Source organism: Vipera ursinii (assembly GCF_947247035.1).
Source record: "Vipera ursinii genome assembly, chromosome: 6".
Lineage (NCBI taxonomy): Eukaryota > Metazoa > Chordata > Lepidosauria > Squamata > Viperidae > Vipera > Vipera ursinii.
The window spans coordinates 13,936,190-13,957,098 of NC_139515.1; the positions used below are offsets into that span (position 1 = coordinate 13,936,190).

At 41.2% G+C, this 20,909-nt stretch overlaps 1 protein-coding gene across 1 annotated transcript; it reads left to right on the forward strand.

Moving 5' to 3' along the window:
• Positions 1-3,393: 3,393 nt before the first annotated feature.
• On the forward strand, positions 3,394-20,777 carry TRMU (tRNA mitochondrial 2-thiouridylase). The gene is made up of 11 exons (XM_083365106.1): positions 3,394-3,558; positions 5,769-5,934; positions 8,950-9,056; positions 9,368-9,490; positions 10,622-10,794; positions 11,508-11,561; positions 11,680-11,746; positions 15,022-15,122; positions 17,015-17,159; positions 17,469-17,551; positions 19,275-20,777. Exons 1-11 carry the CDS (start codon positions 3,471-3,473, stop codon positions 19,425-19,427), a joined length of 1,260 nt encoding a protein of 419 aa, XP_083221232.1. The 5' UTR covers positions 3,394-3,470; the 3' UTR covers positions 19,428-20,777.
• Positions 20,778-20,909: the final 132 nt, after the last annotated feature.

Below are 20,909 nucleotides of genomic sequence, written 5' to 3' on the forward strand. Positions count from 1 at the left end.
CAATCACAATTCAGTCTCTATAAGAATGGCAGATTTTTAAATGCAGAACTTCTATTTATGGCAGGAGAGTGTGTGTATCTGACTTTTCCTTTATATTGAACAACTAAGTGCAAAAACTTCATGATTTCTCCAAAATGTTATTAGCAGAGCTAATTTGAATAACTCAATAGAGAACTATACACTGCCCAAACTACCTTCCATCATGGTTGTTTTTTAATTATGTTCACCTTTCTGTCTCATTAAAAACTGCAGTTAGCAGAACTAACTGTTGCTAATTGGGTGTTGACACAAATCTTCCATTTCTAAGTGGCTTGTGAAGACAATTCATGTTAGAAAAGATATTTGCCTAATGAATAATAAAGAAGTTGCAAAAAGCAAAACTGTTATCACATTATCTTATTGCAACAGCTCAGATGTAGGGGAAGTTTGTCCTCTAACATATAAAATAGAAATTGCATATTTTGTTTTCATGAAAAGAAAAAAAGGTAATGTAAAATATTACTACTATTATTTAATAATAGTAGTAATATATTAAGGTAAAGGTTCCCCCGTACATGCGTGCTAGTCGTTTCCAACTCTAGGGGCCGGTGCTCATCTCCATTTCAAAGCCGAAGAGCCAGCGCTTGTCCGAGGACGTCTCCGTGGTCATGTGGCCGGCATGACTAGATGACAAAGGCACACGGAAGGCTGTTACCTTCCCACCGTAGTGGTCCCTATTTTTCTACTTGCATTTTCACGTGGTTTCGAACTGCTAGCTTGGCAGAAGCTGGGACGAGTAACAGGCGCTCACTCTGCTACGCAGCACTCGGGATTTGACCCGCCAAACTGCCGACCTGATCGACAAGCTCAGCGTCCTAACCCACTGAGCCACCACGTCCCTAGTAGTAATATATTACTATATATTAAATAAACAATGTTGGTAGGTAATCTCTGCTTTGCTTGACCCATTTCTCTCTTCCTACCCTTCACAAGAGCAGAGAGATTGGACAAGAAAAAATTACAAAACAACAAGCACACAATCGGAAATATACTGCTTGTTTGCCTAGTGTTAGTTGTGGCTGTCAGCTCCAGAATCAGTGCATTCCTTTCAGTGTGTATTTTCAACTCACTCGCTTGTAATCCCTTCCTCCAAATTCGCTGGTCTGCAGGGTGGGGGCGGGGGCAGGGGAGGAACCACAGTTCAGGTATAGGACATAGCTATTATAATGGCAATTATATGATTGAGAGATACTTTACGTGGGCATTGATCATGAAGTTTTTTCAGCATTGTAATACTTTTGGTCATTGAATTCTAGATTTTGCTATGGGTATTTATGAAATCATAATCAGCTAGTGAAGTAAAATAAATTGTATTGATCAGTTGTAGAACTAAATGCTTTTCATTTCTGACAATTAAAACGTGTTATCTAAAATATGCAGTTTTATAAGCTTAATGCTTTCTCATTAGCATGTATGTTTGCCCTGTTACATGAATGCGTGGTTAGTGCTGAACTATTTATTTATTCAATTTATAGAAATTCATCTCACATGCTCATTATGGACACAGTTAAAAAGAGTTACCAAAAAACAACTAAAATAAAAACTAAAGGTAATCCTTGCTTATTCATTCAGTGACTGTTTGAAGTTACAGTGGTGCTAAATGAGATTTGCAACTGATCCTTGAAGTTGTGGTTATTTATTTATTTATTTATTTGATTTATATACCGCCCTTCTCCCTAAGGACTCAGGGCGGTGAACAGTGACATAAATAATAGAGTGTACAAATATAGATATTGAAAATAAATTAAACCCTAATTTAGCCCAAATGTAGAAGATAGTTACCTTAAGATAATAATTACAAAAGAACCCATCAGACCAGACCGGATTGCTTAAACCAGGGGTGTCAAACTCAATTTCATTGAGGGCCGCATCAGCATTGCGGTTGCCCTCAGGGGGCCGGGTGGGTGTGGCCTGGGTGGGCATGGCCTACTGGGTGGGCGTGGCTAGAGTGCGTATGGCCTACTGGGTGGGCGTGGACACCTCTACATCGTTCGCATCAAGGGTGCCTATGGAGGGACTGGGCAGGAGTGGGACAGATCTGAGGGTCTCTGGCAGAAGGAGGGTCTCTGGGCCAGGGCCAAGGCAGTGGGGGCCGTTCCCTCACTGTTTCCAGGATGGCTTCGCGGGCCACATGAAACCACTTCGCGGGCCGGATCTGGCCCCCGGGCCTTGTGTTTGACATGTCTGGCTTAAACAGATGTTTTTAGGTCGCGTCGGAAGGAGCGAAGGTCGGGAGCCATCTGGAGCTCAACCGGTAAACTGTCCAGTCGTGATCAATTTGATCATTTTGCACATTTTGACAGTTGCAGCATCATGTGATCACATGATCACCATTTGTGATCTTCGCAGCTGGTTTAAAGAATGGTTCATAAAAGTCTGGAACTTGCCTTGGTGTAAAATAGAATGGAAATAGAAGTAATGAGAATGAGAATAGAATAGAATAGAATCTGGAAAGGATCTGGGAGGTCTTCTAGTCCAACCCCTACTCAAGCAGGAGATCCTATACCACAGGGGTCTTCAAACTTGGCCCTTTTATGACTTGTGAACTTCAACTCCCAGAATTCCTCAGCCAGCGTGTGTGGCTGAGGAATTCTGGGAGTTGAAGTCCACCAGTCATAAAAGGGCCAAGTTTGAAAAAGCCCTGCTATATACCATTTCAGACCAGTAAGTGGCTGTCCAGTTTTTTTTCTTAAAAAACCTCCAGTGACGAAGCACCCACAATTTCTGAAGTTGTTAAGCTTCACATTTGCAAAACAAGCAGCAACCCATTCCAAACGAGTGATCCCAAAACAGAGGGTTCAGTGAATCAGCACAGGCCCAGTCAGGTACGGCGATTAAGGCTTCTGGTTAAAAAAAAACAAAACAGGAGATCACGAGAGCCAAGGTCCCTTTCTCTCAGACCCAGATGGCAAAAACAGTTCCAAAATCTTCCCTCAGAAAACTGCAGGGATTTGTTCAAGGGGACACGCACCGCCACACGTGTGTTCTTCCGCGGTTGCTCCCATTCGAAAAAGCTTCCTCCGCCTGAGGTAAATCGAAAAAGGCCAGGACTTCAGCTTCCATCCCCCTCAGCCTATAGCAGGGGTCTGTTAACCTTGACAACTTTAAGACATGCGGACTTCAGCTCCCAGAATTCCTCAGCCGGCCTAGCCGGCTGAGGAATTCTGGGAGCTGAAGTCCGCATGTCTTAAAGTTGTCAAGGTTAACAGGCCCTTGGCCTATACGACCAAAATACGAAAGGACGGGCAAGCTCCTCCCACTGTCGGATTCTCTCCTCCTGAGGGAGAGCAGAGGAGAAGCCCGGCTTCCCGGCCTTTTGGGAGACCAGCTCCGCCCACAGGCGGCCCTGTTCCGCCTCTGCTCCTTCAGGTCACGGTGGGCCGCGGTCGGGGAAGGAAGCTGGGCCCGCCCTGAGGCAGCGAAGCGAGACCATGATGGGGGCCGCTCGTCGGCACGTGGTGTGCGCCGTGTCGGGCGGGGTGGACAGCGCCGTGGCGGCGCTGCTGCTGAGGCGACGAGGTGAGGCGTCCTGAGCGGAGAACTGAGGCGAGAGCAAAAGGCCCCTTCGCTAACCCCCACCACCCCCCGCAATCCATCTGCGCGTTCTTGCCGTCAGCAGAACTTCCGTTCCGGTGTGCGGAGACTACAACTCCCGGCATTCCCTTGCGAAGGGTTTTTCAGATGTGTGCAGTGGTAGCTAACATCTGGTGGGCGAAGTCTGAGGGAAGGAGTTGCCCTGCGCGGATAAAACGCTCCTTCTGGTTGGATTATTGGGGACTGCAAGGAAAGATTGATACAGGTCGGGGGGGGGGTTGTCTTCAAACTTGGCAACTTTAAGACTTGTGGACTTCAGGTCCCAAAATTCCTCAGCCGGCCCTGGCTGCTTGAGGAATTCTGGGAGTTGAAGTCCACAAGTCTTAAAAGTTGCCTAGTTTGAAGGCCCCTGGTATAGGTAGTCCTTGACTTAAGTCCACACTGGAGCCCAAAATTGATGTTGGTAAGTGAGACAGCTAAGGGAGTTTTGCCCCGTTTTTTTTTATTGAAAAGTTTTAACATACATTTTATCTTTGACAATCCCCCCTCCCCCTCCCCTACCCATCCCTCCCTACCCCTCCCCCCCACTTCCCAGAGCTAAGTACAAGGTATAAAAACAAAAAAACAATCATGAACATCCATATGCTAACAACCATAAACTCTAAAATCTATCACTCTCTAGCTCGTATAGGATAACTACAAACACTATTAATATTAAATATAAAAAAAAAAGAAAAAGAAAGGAAGACTTATTCAAATGCTACATGAAACTTTTTAGTCCCATATTTGTTCTGGATATACTCAATCCATTTTCTCCACTCCATAATATAACGTTCTTGCGAGTGATCTTTCAAATAAGCCGAGATCTTTGCCATCTGTGCCAGGTCAGAAACCTTTAAAGTCCATTCTTCTAGAGTTTTGCCCCGTTTTGTGACCTCCTTGCCACAGTTGTCAAGTGAATCACTGCAGTTGTTAACTTAGTAACATGGTTGTTAAGTGAATTTGGCTTCCCCATTGACTTTGCTTGTCAGAAGGTCACAAAAGGTGACCACATGACCCCAGCCGTCATAAATATGAGTCAGTTGCCAAGCATCTGAATTTTGATCATGGGTATGCTGCAACGGTCATAAGTGTGAAACACAGCTATAAGTCAGTTTTCATTCCTGTTGTAACTTTCAACTGTTGTAAGTCAAGGACTACCTGTATTTGAAACAGCAGAATACCATTCTTTGCCCCGGCTTCCTTTCGAAGCACATTTTTAAGTTTCTCAGTCCTTCCTGAAACTCTTGACCCTCATAATGGTATTCCATCCAAACATTTAGTCTGTCTGAGCCTGCTTAGCTTTTGCAGATCAACCAAGGTCATCTAGGACCTTCATATACTGTAGCTTGTCATCTGTTAAATTATGCCAAATTCTTATGGATTTACTAGCTGGGCATTCAGTAGTAATGTTAAGGGCTACTTATTGAGTATGGTTTATCATCCATCCACCTGGTGGTGAGGCTGTCTATCCCACATTTTTCTAGCTTACCGAGAAGTAGGTTGTGGTCTACTTTGTCAAATGCCTTGCTGAAGTCTAAATATACTATGCCCTCAGCATTTCACTGGTCTACTAACTTAATCACGTTGTTAAAGAATGAAATAAGATTGGTTTGGCATGATCTGTTTTTCACGAACCCGTTCTGTCTACTACTTATAATTTTTTTCTAGAGGTCAGCCATACTATGTAGCATAATCCTGGGAAAAGATGCATTTGGTTTAAAGAGTTGTAAACAGATACTGAGACCCACACAGAGACTTTGAAGGATCTTCTTGCTAAAATATTTTTAAATTATTTTATATTTTAATGATGAAAGTTAATTCAGTGCTTTCATGGGGAGTCTTATGACCAGAGATGAATATTCAGTCCATTAGTGCCTACATGTTTGGACATATCTAGCTAGAATGAAGATTTTCTACCTGTCCACAATTTACTATTCTGGGAATAGTATATTTTGTATTAATGCAGTAAGAATTATCTAAAACTGGATAAAGTGTAGGAGATATGAGGAGTTTTTGCCGTAGATGATTCAAACATTTTTTTTTAAAGTGAAAGATTGAACATTGTTTATGAGTATATCCACAGCATGTTTTATTTTTCATGCACAGTATTGCCATTTATACTTTCTCATTTCTTGCTTCCCCCATCTGAGCAGGATATGAGGTGACTGGGGTGTTCATGAACAACTGGGACTTGGTGGATGAAAAGGGAATTTGTCAAGGCAATCAAGATTGTGAAGATGCTTATAAAGTGTGTCAGATACTCAATATTCCATTTCGCCAAGTTTCCTATGTTAAAGAATATTGGAATGAAGTGTTTAGGTAAGAGAATTGTCATAAATCATTTGAGGAAAGAAAACTGTGTGACTGGGAAAATTTATAAGAGGATCTGCTCCCTATGGAGGCTTTGCAAGCTTCCCTAACTAGTTCTTCCTCTCCTTTACTGCACTTTATAATCTAGCAAAGCATCACTGCTCTGTGCTTTAGTTACAAAAATGCATATGAAAAACGGCCCAATTTTAGAACATCCTGAATTCTAATAAAACTCCTTTGCCTCTGTCAGCAAAAACAATCCACCGCAGACCTGAAGGAAGCTTATTTGAATAGCTGCGAATGATAAACTAAAGATACAGACTTCCTTGAGTTGAATTTAACTTCCGATGACTATAATATAGCCAACATGGTTTTCTTGGGAAGATATGGAAGTAATTTACCATTTCCTATTTATGATATAAGGGCGCCTCTGCCTCCACCTGCTACTTGGAGGGCCAGCCTGGCGGTCGCAGCATTTGGACCCACCTGCATTGCACAGGTTGTGGGACTTCAGAGTGTGCTAGCGGGCTGCAGCTGCTGCCGTATACCGTCGGCCTCCGTGTGCTTGTCACTTCCTGTGGGTGTGCCGGGGGGTACCCAACTGGACTGGGATGGGCTTGGGGGGGCAGATCTGGGCCCATCACGGGCTGGCTCCGGCCCACAGGTCTTCTGTTTGACACGTCTGGCTTATACCATTCATTTAGAAACTCTTTGAAGTTACAACAGCACTGTAAAAAAAAGATTTTTCAGTCAGCTCTTGCACTTTTGACTATCGTAGCATCCACTTGGTCACATGATTGAAATTTGGGCAACTCTGTATATTTATGATGGTCGTAGCATCCCAGGGTCATGTAATCATCATTTGCGACCTTCTCAGTGGGCTTCTGACAAGCAAAGTCAATGGGGGAAGCCGGATTTATTTAACAACCCCATGATTTCACTTAACAACTACAATGATTCAATTAATAATCATGGGGGGGAAAAGTTGTAAAATGCAGTATGACTCTATTAATAACCACCTTGCTAGAAGAGTAAATTCTGGTCCAAATTGTGGTCATAAGTCGAGAACTACCTGTATATATATATATTTGGCTTTACAGTCTAGCATTCAGCCTTGGGATTTCTACATGGCCTGCCATTCCAGTCTTCGCCTTATGAGCACAGTTGAGCCCAATATTTCGGTTGTTAAGTGAAACATTTGTTAAGTGAGTTTTGCCCCATATTACGACCTCTCGCATTGTAGTTGTTAAGTTGATAACCCAGTTGTTAATTGACTTTGCTTTATCAGAAGGTCACAAAAAGTGGTCATATGACCTTGGGACACCGCAGTGGTCATAAATATGAGTCAGTTGCCAACCATTTAAATTTTGCTCACATGGCCGTGGGGAGGCTGCGGTGGTCCTAAGTGTGAAAAACAGTCATAAGTCACTTTTTCCAGTGCCGTTGTAACTTTGAACGGTCACTAAATGAACGATTGCAAGACGAGGACTACCTGTTCTATTCAATTTTGACATACTTAAGTGTTTTTTTCAAGACCAGTCCAGGGTCTGCCACCTGCTGTAGACTTGGAAATAATGTGTTGGCAACAATGTTGTTATGCATAATAGCAATCAGGAATGGCTGAAGCAAATGGTCAACCAAACTGAAGATGGTGATCATGAAGCGCAACTGAAGCTCGGCCTCTTTTTTATATGTGGTGGATACAAAACGTTGGCAGAACTTTGGTTGCACTATTTGACCAGACTTTGTAGGCTACTTAGCTACTTTTCTGTTACATTTAATTCATTCCTTATGTTCATCAAGGACTAATAAGGAAGTGTACTTAGGACAGGGGTAGGCAACCTCGGCTCTTTTATGACTCATGGACTTCAACTCCCAGAATTCCTGAGCCAGCATGGCTCAGCTTGGAAACCTCTCCCTTTTCCCTCAGCATGGCTGGCTCAGGAATTCTGGGAGTTGAAGTCCATGAGTCATAAAAGAGCCAAGGTTGCCTACCCCTGACTTAGGAGGTCACCACTGATCCCCACCCAGCTGCAGCCTGAGTAAGTCCATTGTTTCATTGTCAGCCTTGCAAGGTTGCCTAAACAAGAAGCATGGCCAAATGAACTAATTCAACTTTATTATAAAGTTAAAGGTAAAGGTTCCCCTGCACATGCGTGCTAGTCATTTCCAACTCTAGGGGCCAGTGCTCATCTCCGTTTCAAAGCCAAAGAGCCAGCGTTTGTCCAAGGACGTCTCTGTGGTCATGTGGCCGGCATGACTAGACGCCAAAGGTGCACGGAACGCTGTTACCTTCCCACCATAGTGGTTCCTATTTTTCTACTTGCATTTTTATGTGCTTTCGAACTGCTAGGTTGGCAGAAGCTGGGACGCGTAACTCTGTTACGCGGCACTCGGGATTTGACCCACCAAACTGCCGACCTTTTGATCGACAAGCTCAGCGTCCTAACCCAACTGAGCCACCGCGTCCCTTCCAACTTTATTATAAGATTACTTTAACAGAAGAATCTTGCAAGGCTGAAAATATCTCTCTCTCCCCCCTCACCTTTACTGTCCAAAAATTAGGGAGGATCCCTTCTGAGATTCTTACCACATCACCATTCTTTCTGAGGGCTTAGCTGCCTCTTATCTGACCACTGCCTAGTCTGCAGTTCTTCCTCCTGCCTCCCAAAGTCATTCCCGCATACCATCACATTCACGTTTTTCTTAGTGGCGTGAAAGGACAATGGATCCTATCAGTCAAAGCATCTACAGCAAACCCAGTCATTTAAGCACTAAACATCAGAAGCGCAGCCATGCCATTTTTAAATGATTAAAATAAGTAGCTTAATTATAAACTGAAACAACTTCAGTAAAGTCTGGTCGGAGCCAGATTTCTCTGTTCTGATCAGCTTATTCTGATGAATTTGATACGTTTCAGGTGCTTAGCTTTATATAAAGTAAATGAGATTTTTGAAGGGGTGGTAAACACGCCTCTGTATTTCCAAAAACTCATCATCATTTAATGTTTTTTTTTACCTATAGCTACCTTTTAAATGAATATGAAGTTGGACGGACACCTAATCCTGATATTATATGTAATAAATACATAAAATTCAATTATTTCCTACACTATGCTATGGATAACATTGGTAAGTTCTATTTTCAATGGTGTTTTCCTTTCTGAAAAATGAAATAAACTGGAATAAACCTGAAAATCAGTCCCAGTTTTGCATACAATCTTCTTACGGCCTACGAAGATCTGGCTTTTTCAGATCAAGCTGTGTCCTTCAGAAATTGAGGGCGCAGTCTTACACTTTTGTATTCAAGTGAAGATTCCCACTGACCAAAATGGTGTAAGTTAAGGAATATCATAAAAACAAAAGTCATAAAATATGTTAAAATTCTTACTAAAATAGAAGCGTCTAATTTGCCTTTTATTTTTTCCCCAAAACTATACCAGGAGCTGATGCAATAGCAACTGGACACTATGCAAGGACGTCCCTGGAAGATCATGAAGTTTTTCAGCAAAAATACAAGCAAAGACCACCAGGACTTTTCAGAAATAGATTTGAAATAAGAAACAGTAAGCGCTCCATTGTTTATATTGAGATTAGATATGTAGCATCAATTACCATAAAGAAATGAATGGTTAGTAGTAGGCACCTTGGGTGCAAAAGTTTTAGAATACAAATTAAAATTGGAAAACTAAGGTGAAGAACAGCTAATTGATGTTACATTTTTGCAGAAAGAAAATAGGTAGAGAAGCTGCTGCATTGGACTTAAGTAGTATCATATTGTCGTATATCAAAGTATCCTATCCCATTATATATAATATCATATCAAAGAAACCATATCATATCTTAAATCAAGAGCCTTTTATTTTTACTGAACGTTACTTGAAACAAAAATAACATTTTTTTATTCCTTACTTTGGCTTTCTTGGCACATAGCACTAGTTGCATAGTATTTTGGGTTTTTTTATTGTTTCCTGCCATGTTACCTTTCTCTGTGATTTAAAGAATTCAACCCAATTTGACATGGATGCATAGTCACTACACACACACACACACACACACACACCAATACCAATTTATTTGCTTTCTTCCTCCTCCCTTTTTGTTATCTACAGCTCCGTCTTTTCTCATTCTTTGCAGTAATAAGGCTTTGAACCTCCCTTTCCTTGATGTCTGCAGCATCTCATTCCCCCACATTTTGCAGATAACATTTTTTTCTCTTCCTGCTTCATAGTGTCCCCCTGAAGCATGGTCCATATATGGAAGAGCCACCGCTCCATTGGGATGAGCAACAAAGACATTATAACCGATAGAACTCCGTGTGGGCCTCAGTCCTTTCTAGGCACTAAATAGTGGGGCTGAAGGAAGAGTAGTTTATTAGACGGACTCGGTTACAGCGGCAGCGAGTACACCATTGGAAGACCAGGTTAGGAACAGAGAATTATGGGGAATTTTTTTCCCATGTGGCTGTTAAGAGTTGACACCTACTTGATAGCCCTTAAGTCCATTTTTAAATGAGGAATAGCTTTTCCTAATACTGTGATTCCTCATATTTCTCATTTTCACTGAAGGCCTAATTTTCAGACTATAATGCAATAAACAAAGGATGTGAAAGAGATAGGAATATAGCTGTTCACCTTCCTTCCTTCCTTCCTTCTTTCTTTCATTTATTTTTTGTCTTTTCTCTGTTCCTCTTGCAGCTGTCAAACTTCTTCAGGGAGCTGATCACAATAAAGACCAAACCTTCTTTCTCAGCCAGATTTCTCAAGAAGCTTTGCAGAAAACCATTTTCCCTCTCGGAGACTTAACAAAAGACTTTGTGAAGAAGATAGCTGCAGAACATCAGCTTTACCATGTGTTGAAAAAAAAAGAGGCATGGTGACATTTCCTACTCAAAGGACTCAACCGTTATAAGAAAAAAATATCATTATAACTTAGAGCAGCATTTCTCAATCTTGCACATGCATTTCTCTCTTCATGCTTTGTAGTGTCCCCCTAAATCAGGGGTGTCAAAACTGCCGGCCCGTGGGCCAGATGCGTCATCTGGAAGCCACGCCCAACCCATTGCCGGCAATGGGAAAACCGTCCCGATACGTTGCGTGATGTCACGTGACGTCGTGAGTTTGACATACCTGCCCTAAAGCATGGCCCATATGTGGAAGAACTACTCTTCCATTGAGATGTGAGGTCCCCAGCCAACAATTGCCAAGTTTGAAAAACATTAGTTTAGATGCCTTTGCAATCTGGAAATGGCCAAAAACTGTTCTTTTGATTGATCGTGTTTCTGAATAGAATTACCAGTTTAGTGTTTTAATAGTTTCTTAGTCAGGAATTAGTTCTCCTATCTGTCATTGCGGCCAAATAGGATAGTCTTCTGCTGAACACATATTTTTGTATGAGTTGTCAATGCATTTCATATTGTGTATTTTTCCTCTAAAGTTCACTATACTTTTCTATGAGATTTTTGGTGCATCTAGCATGTTTCTAGAGAGGTGGATTTGTAGGTGGGAATAGATAGATACGAAGTGCTGTTATTTGAACTTTCAAAATTCCTAAAGGATGACCGTTAATTGTGTTTTATTTTAGAGTATGGGCCTCTGTTTTGTTGGTAAAAGAGATTTTTCTGAGTTTCTTCTTGAGGTGAGAGATATACTGATTCATAATTTTTATGAACATGTATACATTTTATTATTACTTTCATTGTGTATTACTTTTAAATGGGATTTAAATTGAGACGATGTTTCTTTTCCCCTTGTAGTATCTGCAACCACGTCCAGGAAATTTTGTCTCCATTGAAGACGGCAAAGTTATTGGAACACACAAGGGTGAGCAGGTGTTTTTTCGTTCAGGTCCTGTTAAATGTTGTGAAATATAAAGTTCTCTATAGTCACCCCCTCCATTTCCCCCCCCCCCGAATATGACAACATAAAACTCAGTAAATCTTTAGCTTCCCCCAAACCATCTCATCTCGCAATGGATTTGAATGAACTTGGAGCCGCAAGCCCGTATAATATTCTCTTGTTAAAAACATCTGGGCCGCAAAAGCTTCAAATTAGGTGGCGAGTTATTAAACAGCTGCACTTGGTTATTGTTTTTATTAGGTGATACAGTGTAAGGAAGTGGGGTTTTATAAAGTGAACAAAATGTGGATCCTTTAATCTCCTTAAAAATAAACGGTAAAGCAGGCTAAACATAAACATACTTAAGAAAGGAATCTATTAACACTGGGAATTAGACCAGACTTGTAAGAGGAGAATAATGTTTCTCCGGGAGAGAGGAGATATAATAATTACTGGGCTTAGCCTGTGGTGGGAGCTGGGGGTGGGGGGCAAAGGGGGGACTTGCATATGGAAGGGGATTTCATGGGATGACATTGCCAGGAATTTTGACCAGTCCAGGTGAGAGAGGAGATGGCTTAAAGCAGGGGTGTCAAACTCAATTTCATTGAGGGCCGCATCAGCATTGCGGTTGCCCTCAAGGGGCTGGGTGGGCATGGCCTATTGGGTGGGCGTGGCTAGAGTGCGTATGGCCTACTGGGTGGGCATGGCCAGCTCTACATCGTTCGCATCAAGGGTGCCTATGGGGGGCTGGGCAGGAGTGGGACAGATCTGAGGGTCTCTGGCAGAAGGAGGGTCTCTGGGCCAGTGGGGGCCGTTCCCTCACTGTTTCCAGGATGGCTTCGCGGGCCACATGAAACCACTTCGCAGGCCGGATCCGGGCCCCGGGCCCCGGGCCTTGTGTTTGACATGTCTGGCTTAAAGCCTTGGCATTGGGGAGAAGATGTTGCGTGGTTCCTTTGACGTCTGGCATCTTATTTGACTGCAGATCTTTTTCTCTCTGAAGAGAGAGAGAGAGAAAGAGAGAGCTAGAGGTGGCCCCACTGCTTCAATCTCTTTCTGTTCTGGATGGAAAGGGTGGTTGAGCACACAGAGTCGAGTTTGGGAAGAAATGAAAAGCGATCGGTTTCAGAGGCAATGCATTCCAACGGCCCTTTCAGGCTCCTTTTCACAGACAACTTTGCAGAACAGTGGTTTTAGCCGTTCAGTTACATTATTTGCAATCGCTATTGTTGTTATCACCATGGTTATTGATGGGTTATTAAGTTGCTGTTGGAAAAAAAAATTGAATGGCTGTGACTGCTGTCTAGGATGGGTAGGCAAACCTCCGCTCTTTTATGACTCATGGACTTCAACTCCCAGAATTCCTGAGCCAGCTGGTCTAGGAGCACTTCGGAAAAACCTGCCAGAGACGTATTGTGCTGCCAGTTGTGTTACAAACGGAGCAGCCTATAAATCCAATCAATCAGTATTAATTTTCTTGTGCTGGTAATTACCAAACCCTAATGTTGTTGCGGGACGCGGTGGCTCAGTGGGTTAGGACGCTGAGCTTGTCGATCAGAAAGTCGGCAGTTTGGTGGGTCGAATCCCGAGTGCCGCGTAGCAGAGTGAGCGCCTGTTACTTGTCCCAGCTTCTGCCAACCTAGCAGTTTGAAAGTACGTAAAAATGCAAGTAGAAAAATAGGGACCACTATGGTGTTCTGTGCGCCTTTGGCGTCTAGTCATGCCGGCCACATGACCATGGAGATGTCCTCGGACAAGCGCTGGCTCTTCGGTTTTGAAACGGAGATGAGCACCGGCCCCTAGAGTTGGAAACGACTAGCACACATGTGCAGGAGAACCTTTACCTTTACTTAACATGTTGTTAATATGTATTATTTTTAAGACATCTGGCTGCAATTCTACATTGGGGTAATCTGTTGGCTAAGAGTGCTGTTTATATTCAGAACTCATTCTCATGTTCAGAAATTTCTGGTACATCTTTTTACTAAATGACCTTAATTTAACTTTGCCCATCCTAAGGTTTTGTGGATTGTTGACTTCCAGCACCATTGGGGGACTACCCAGTTAAGGAAAGCCGTGTCCCCTTCGTTTGGATGCTTATTGAACGAGTTAAAAGTGCTTTGAGTTACTATATTACTGCTTGCTAACATTATTGGAACTTGGAATCAGATTAGAATTGGAATATTGGTTAGGATGAGGCTGTTACACTGATTCTTAAGCATAGTGAGTTTAAATTTCAACCATACATTCTGGTTTTTTTTAGGAGAATTAATTTATATAAGCTCTTGGCAGTTGGATTATTTTAATCTGTAATCTCTGCTTGCTGGTATTAGGAATGGACCTATTTTTTCTAATGAAATATAGAAAATCCTGACGTAGTTATAGCATTTTCACAGAATAGGCTTATACTTAGGTAAAGGTAAAGGTTCCCCCGCACATGCGTGCTAGTCGTTTCTGACTCTAGGGGCCGGTGCTCATCTCCGTTTCAAAGCCGAAGAGCCAGCGCTTGTCTAAGGATATCTCCGTGGTCATGTGGCCGGCATGACTAGACGCCAAAGGCGCACGGAACGCTGTTACCTTCCCACCGTAGTGGTCCCTATTTTTCTACTTGCATTTTTTATGTGCTTTCGAACTGCTAGGTTGGCAGAAGCTGGGACGAGTAACAGGTACTCACTCTGTTACGCGGCACTCGGGATTCGACCCGCCAAACTGCCGACCTTCTGATCGACAAGCTCAGCGTCTTAACCCACTGAGCCACTGCGTCCCTTAGGCTTATACTTAATACCTGCTAATTTGCTGTTTCCTTTTTTTTGCTGCTTTTGTTAATAAATACTGCTCCAAAGTCGCAGGAAGTAGCTTGTAATTGATCTTATTCAGCCTGTTGCCCCATGCATGTTCAAGATACAAATCTTAGTTCTAGCCAGCTTATATGATAGGATTTAGAATCATAGAGTTTGAAGGACCAGCTAGGTTAGTGGTCTCCCCAGAGGGAAGAGAGTAAGAAAAGGACTATATATGTTGGTTGCAACAGAGCAATCAAAGCCCTGCCCCTTTGTTGGGATATTGTTTAGGATGAGTCTGTTAAGTTGATTCTTAAGCATAATGAGTTTAACTGTGAACCATACGTTGAGTAGATATGCGTTTTCTTTCTGCACTTTGCCTCTTTACTGAACAGCTCGTATACTTAAGTCTTTTCTTTCCCTTTTGTTTTCAACCTATCTGTGGGTTATATTTTAAAATATGTGTTTTGCTTTTCTTAGGTTGCTTCTTATATACGTTTGGCCAGAAAGCTAAGCTAAGGAACTGCAGTAATGCATGGTTTGTCGTAGATAAAAATATAGCCTCTGGGGAAGTTTTTGTGGTAAGTTTGCTTGCATCTGTACCGTTTGTGATTGCTGCCTAAAAGAATGTGGTTATTACTGGCCCAAGATTCTTGGCTTTTGCATACAAAAGAAAAACCAAAGCTGTTAAGTAAACCGTTGTCGAGAAGCTTTATTACATCCTGCTCAAACTAGCTTTTGATCAACAGAAAATTGAAAAGGATGTTGGCACAAAGTATGCAATAAATGGCAAGCAATGAAAGAAGTGATCAGACCATTGAGCTTCACCTTGGAGCAAGCATGCCTTCGTCTTAAGTTTTTCGTTCCATCTTTAAGTCAAACCACCATCCTGATGCTCTATTGGTAGCGATGGCCACTGTCGTGGGTTGGAAGGGATGACTTGTATAGCACATCCTTAAAGGCCTTCTGCTTCTCTCTCCTCTCGTCAAATGGGAAATAGATGCCCACTTGTGAGGGCAGAAGCTGCTCACGGGGCAACGGGCTGGTTTCAGTTCCTGCATCATCACAAAGGTCACACAGTGTGACATCGGCACTGGGAGGGGCTGAGCAAGCTGCAGCACCTTGATGGACATGCTGAAACGGTCCACTTGCTGCCTTTTACATCAACATTTCTCTATTTCCATGGATAGTGTATGGATACACAAGTAGTCTTTATGTAGCAACTGCAATCCTGTAGTGACTTTGCAGTTACACCAGTGATAAAACAGTAACTTTATGTCCCAATTCTTGCATTTATGAGTATTATAAGGCAAAGAAAAATTGAAGTGAGATCGTAACCATAGTTGTGTAGCACTTACTAACTGCTTTGTTTAACAATGGAGTTGCCATTACTGAGGTCGCTAAATGAGGCCTACCTATACTTGAGATGCTTTTTTAAACCTGGATAAAATCCCTAAATTTATATGGGAAGCAGTGGCTCCACTCTTGTAGCAGTGTTTTTGTTCATTCCTGGTCCTTTAAAATATGACTTGTTGGAAATATTCCGCTTGATCAAGATTAATATCTGCCTATACAAAAGCATCATTTCTCATTCATCTTATCTCTACCTTTAGCCATGTATAGGCTAATTATGGTTAAAACAAACATTTTAGGACCAACACTTTCCTGCTTTTTGCAGGAAACAAAAAAAATTCATAACAAAAAAATCATAACAATTATATAGTGCAAGGTTTCATGATCTTGGCAATTTTAAGATGGCTGGACTTCAATTCCCAGAATTGTGTGATTTGAATCCATACATCATAATGTTGCTAAGATCGAGGAACAACTGATATAGTTTAACAGTATAAGCCTGTTGGTTTTAATAAATTACTGTCTGACCCATGAGGGGTAAGCACCCTGGGGGCTGTGGTCCTTTGTAGCTATTGGAGACCCTTATGATCACATTACCAGCAGCCAACAACATGGCTATTGAAAATTAGCAGGCTATTTCCCTCATTTTGGAAGACGGAGCCCATAAGGTCTAATTGGAAAGGCTTCAGATTGCTTTAAGATAGTTCAGATAAAGACAGAAAAAAATATAAGGGAAAAAATAGAATTCCTAGCCAGCTGATTCTATATGGTATAGCCTACTGTACTGTACGTCAAATTTAGCATTGCCTTTTGGAAAAATGTTCAATAATGTTGAATTTGCCCACCCCCAGTGTTCCATCAAACTTGCCTGTGATTTTTTTTTTATGGTTTCCGCTTGATAAAACAAATAAAATGAAGATTCTTCCCAGATTGGTGAAAAGGAATGCAATAAAGATTGCATTAATCATTAAATCAATTTAACCCCCAGGCAAAGCAGAAGTTTTATTTTGCCTTCCAATTTAACCTTTGACATTTTTCTTTTCTTTTACTTGCTGCTAATTTTATCTATATTGTGCTGAGATGCTGAGCTGTAAATTATAATTTTTCTATCCTTCTGAAGGCGCCCGGCAGGGATCACCCTGCGCTGTACAGAGACCTTTTACGGACAAGCAGAGTCCACTGGATTGCTGAAGAGCCACCTGCAGAACTCGTTCACAACAAAATGATGGAGTGTAATTTCCGCTTCCTACACTTGATGGCGCTAGGTGACTAGTCTTTGTTAACTGAAAGACCTTGGTGGCACAAAGGGCACAGATAGGCCATTTATAGAAGGAAAATATTTGTAGAATATTTCTGTTTATAGAAGGAAACATATTATTTGTTCAGATTACAAATAGCATCGGATATTGATGAAACTACAGATTTTGAGGTTTTAATTTCTGATTTTAATTGGGTTTGTAAAGGGTATTCTTAAAAATTGAACTGTGTGAGCCTGCCAAAGTCACGTAGGTGGGCAATCAAATCCATAAAGGTCAATCGCTTAATAGTTTTTTTATTATTATTATTATTTGTAGTACCTTGTACGTTAACCCTAAATCAAGATGGATCAGTATGGTTGACCCTGGCTAAGCCAATCAGGGACCTTACAGCAGGGCAGGTATGTGCTGAACCTTCTTCTCTGTGATTATGTTACATTTACTAATCATTCCAGGACATATTTCCTAGTAAATACACTCAGTTGCACTTTTGAACAGATAAGATTGAATAGCAAAGTATGGAGCAGATTTTATTCACGCACTGCATAACTGGACAAAAGAAGCAGTTTGTTCATACATATTATTGGTTGATTTATTAAACTATTACATATAAGTGAGTCGAAAATCTTATCTGGAATCTTGGTTCCATACATTGCTATTAACAGCTGAATGTTTTAACACAGGCATGTCAAACTCGCGACGTCACGTGACATTGCGTGATGTATCGGAACTTTTTCCCATTGCCGAAAATGGGATGGGCGCGGTTTCTCCGTGACGATCCAGCCCATGGGCCGGCAGTTTGACACCCCTGTTTTAACATGATCCAACATGGCTGGCGTGATTCATAATAATTATCCCTTGGGTTTTGTTTGATTCTCAGCACTGAGGGGAAGGTTTTATAAACATCTGTATTGTGTTTGTCTGCTAGCAATGGTAATAATGAGGGAAATTAAGCAATATTTGAAGCCCTATAGTTATTTACTTGCAAGGAGGCTTAATTTACTCTCCAAGAAAAATATTTGCTAATAACATTGAATGAAATGTAATTCTTACATGCAGAAGATATCAGATGTGATCTGGGGATCTCAGCAAAGGTGTGGGGAGGGCAAGCCTGCTCTGTCTGCATTTCTCCTAGATAAGATGGTCCACATTTTTTCTTGGTTAAGATGGTTCAGTAGTCTAATGTTCAGTTAGAACTGTTTCTCAATCTCAGCAATTTTAAGATAGGTGGATTTCAACTCTGAAAATTCCCCAATCAGCTGAAGCTGGCTAGAGAATTCTGGGACTGAAAAGTCCACCCATCTTCTCAGGTTGCTGAGATTGAGAAACACAGAGAAAGCTATTTGAGAATTTTGGGGAAAATGCACATCCTTACTTGGTTAAATACAGTGAAACTCAACTCTTTACCTCTGCCCTTTGTTGCCTGCTCACTTAACACAGCAAAAATAGCAACTGCAATGGAAGGAGAATGACAGCTTTCATAATTAACAAAAAAAATGTTTCGAGGGCTTGTTAAGTTGCAGGTTTTATCAAGTCCAGTCATGCAAGTTGATGTTGTAGAATAGATTCGGTAAATAACCAAGAGTCTGTGAAAAAGAGTAGGATGTAAGAGCTTTACCCAGCTTATCCAAATATTCACAGCATTAAGAACTATCTGAATCACGATTGCTTAAAACTGAGAAATTTCAAATTGTGCATGTTTTTAACAAAGGAAATAAAGCAGCTGGAAAAAGGGAGACTCCACTGAATTCCTTAATTCAATACATTCATTCTAAGATGTGTGAATGTAATCCGTTGTGTTATATTAATAGATTATTATAGTTAACTCAGTATTTCAGATTTCTTTGGGAAGCTCTCTTTACCACGTGAACTGGAAAAAAACTACCTATTTGACCGAATGCAAGAATTATCTATGATGATTTACTCAGATGCTATTTTTTATCAGTTCAATTTACACCGCTAAGATCACCTAATAATTACGGTAATAATTATACTAGCCATGAATTCACTCCCCCCCTATTTTATATGGCATGTTTAAAAGCTAAGTAGTCAGGTGACCCCTTCAGGAGAGGTCTTCTCAATACAAAGCCTCACACTACAAATTGTCACCCTTCTGTTTTCCAGTTTGCTGTTTTCTACAAGGGAGATGAATGCCTAGGCAGTGGCATGATTCTGAGACTGGGGCCTTCAGTTTTTACTTTGCAGCAGGGCAAGAACAGAGAGACTACCAGTGTGAACATAACAGCTGACGAGGTCACAGTACAGCCAACCAAATGACTTCTTGCTTTTTAAAAACCAACCGGAGGTTGCTTTTTTAAAAACAACAACAAACCAACTAATTAATCACAAGCTTTGGAATGATCATCAGGTACATGAATGCACATCTGGATGTGTTTGGAATTTATCTGGAAAAAAATAAAACAGTTGTGACTTATGAAATGACTCCCCTTGGTGAGAAAATGGTTACCTTTTCTTGTCTCTTGAAGCCCAGCCCTGTGCAGAAGTTAAACAGAAGGCGACAACATCCAAATAAGTGTGTATAGGATTGCAATGTGTACTATATACTCTTTGAAGAATCCTGTAAATAAGTTTTCTGGAACGTGGACTGTGGCTAAATCTACTGTTGGGTGATCACAGTAGACTTATTTATCCTCTTTCTCAATATTTGACCTTTAAAACCAGAAAGCCATTTGCAAATTGGAAGGCAAAACTACAGCTCAAGGATAGCTAAGAGACTGGAGGGTGAATGCTGGGGGTATCTAAATACCTCGTTCTTCCCCTACTTGTTGAAAAATGAAGCTCCTGAAGGAACTCATAATGAAGTGTCCTAGTAGTATATGTTAATTGAAGTGTAATAACTAGGAAAATTTCTTGGCTTTTGAACATGCCAGCAACTTCAGATAATATTTTGAAGACCCTACTGATATTTGCCTTTAAAAAAGCTGCTTTGTGTAATCTCTTCAGCTGTGTTTAGGTATTCCAGCACCCAACACAACTGTATTTGGGAGATGATTGGATCAGGTTCAGATTTTCTGTCCCTCTCATCTTCGTCGTTCTCCACAGGCTAGAGAGGGCACAGATCTCCAGCGAGGATCCTGCTTTTTACAAGCAGATGCCTCATCAAGCCTGGGAGATGCCTAAACTGAGCCATAGTTTATTGCATGCCTTGAAATCATGGACAAGAGGGGACTGCAGCAAGACTTCTCCTCCTCCTCTATGTCTCTAATGATAGGGTGAATAAATAAGCCCCTTAATAAGCTAAAGAATAGCACTCAATGTGGCGCTGAAAATCATTGAAGAAAATGGCATTTTCCTGTTCTGCAGTTTTAACAAAATCATTTTAACGGCCTATCCACGCTATATAGATATGTGGAAAACGCTAGGCTTCTATACAGCCTGCTTATTTTAAAGAGGAAAATCTCATAGATTCATGTCAAACCCAAAATTTGTACCATGTCTTTTTTTCCCTGTACTTAAAAATGAAATAATGTCTCTGGGGGAAAAGTGTATTTATGAGTCAGATTCATAATTGCCTATTAGTTCAGAATTTTCATTTTTGACACAAATTACTGTCAAGTTGATGTAACATCATGAACTCTACCTGTGTAATTAAATTATTAAATCATTCCTTTAGGTTTGAAAGCTTTTGTTATGTATTGCAAGCAAAGAAAATGCTTTAGATTTCAGTGATTATTTTACAAATAACCTGAAAGACTCATAGAACAACATTTTAGTCAATTAGCTTTTAATCATATTTTT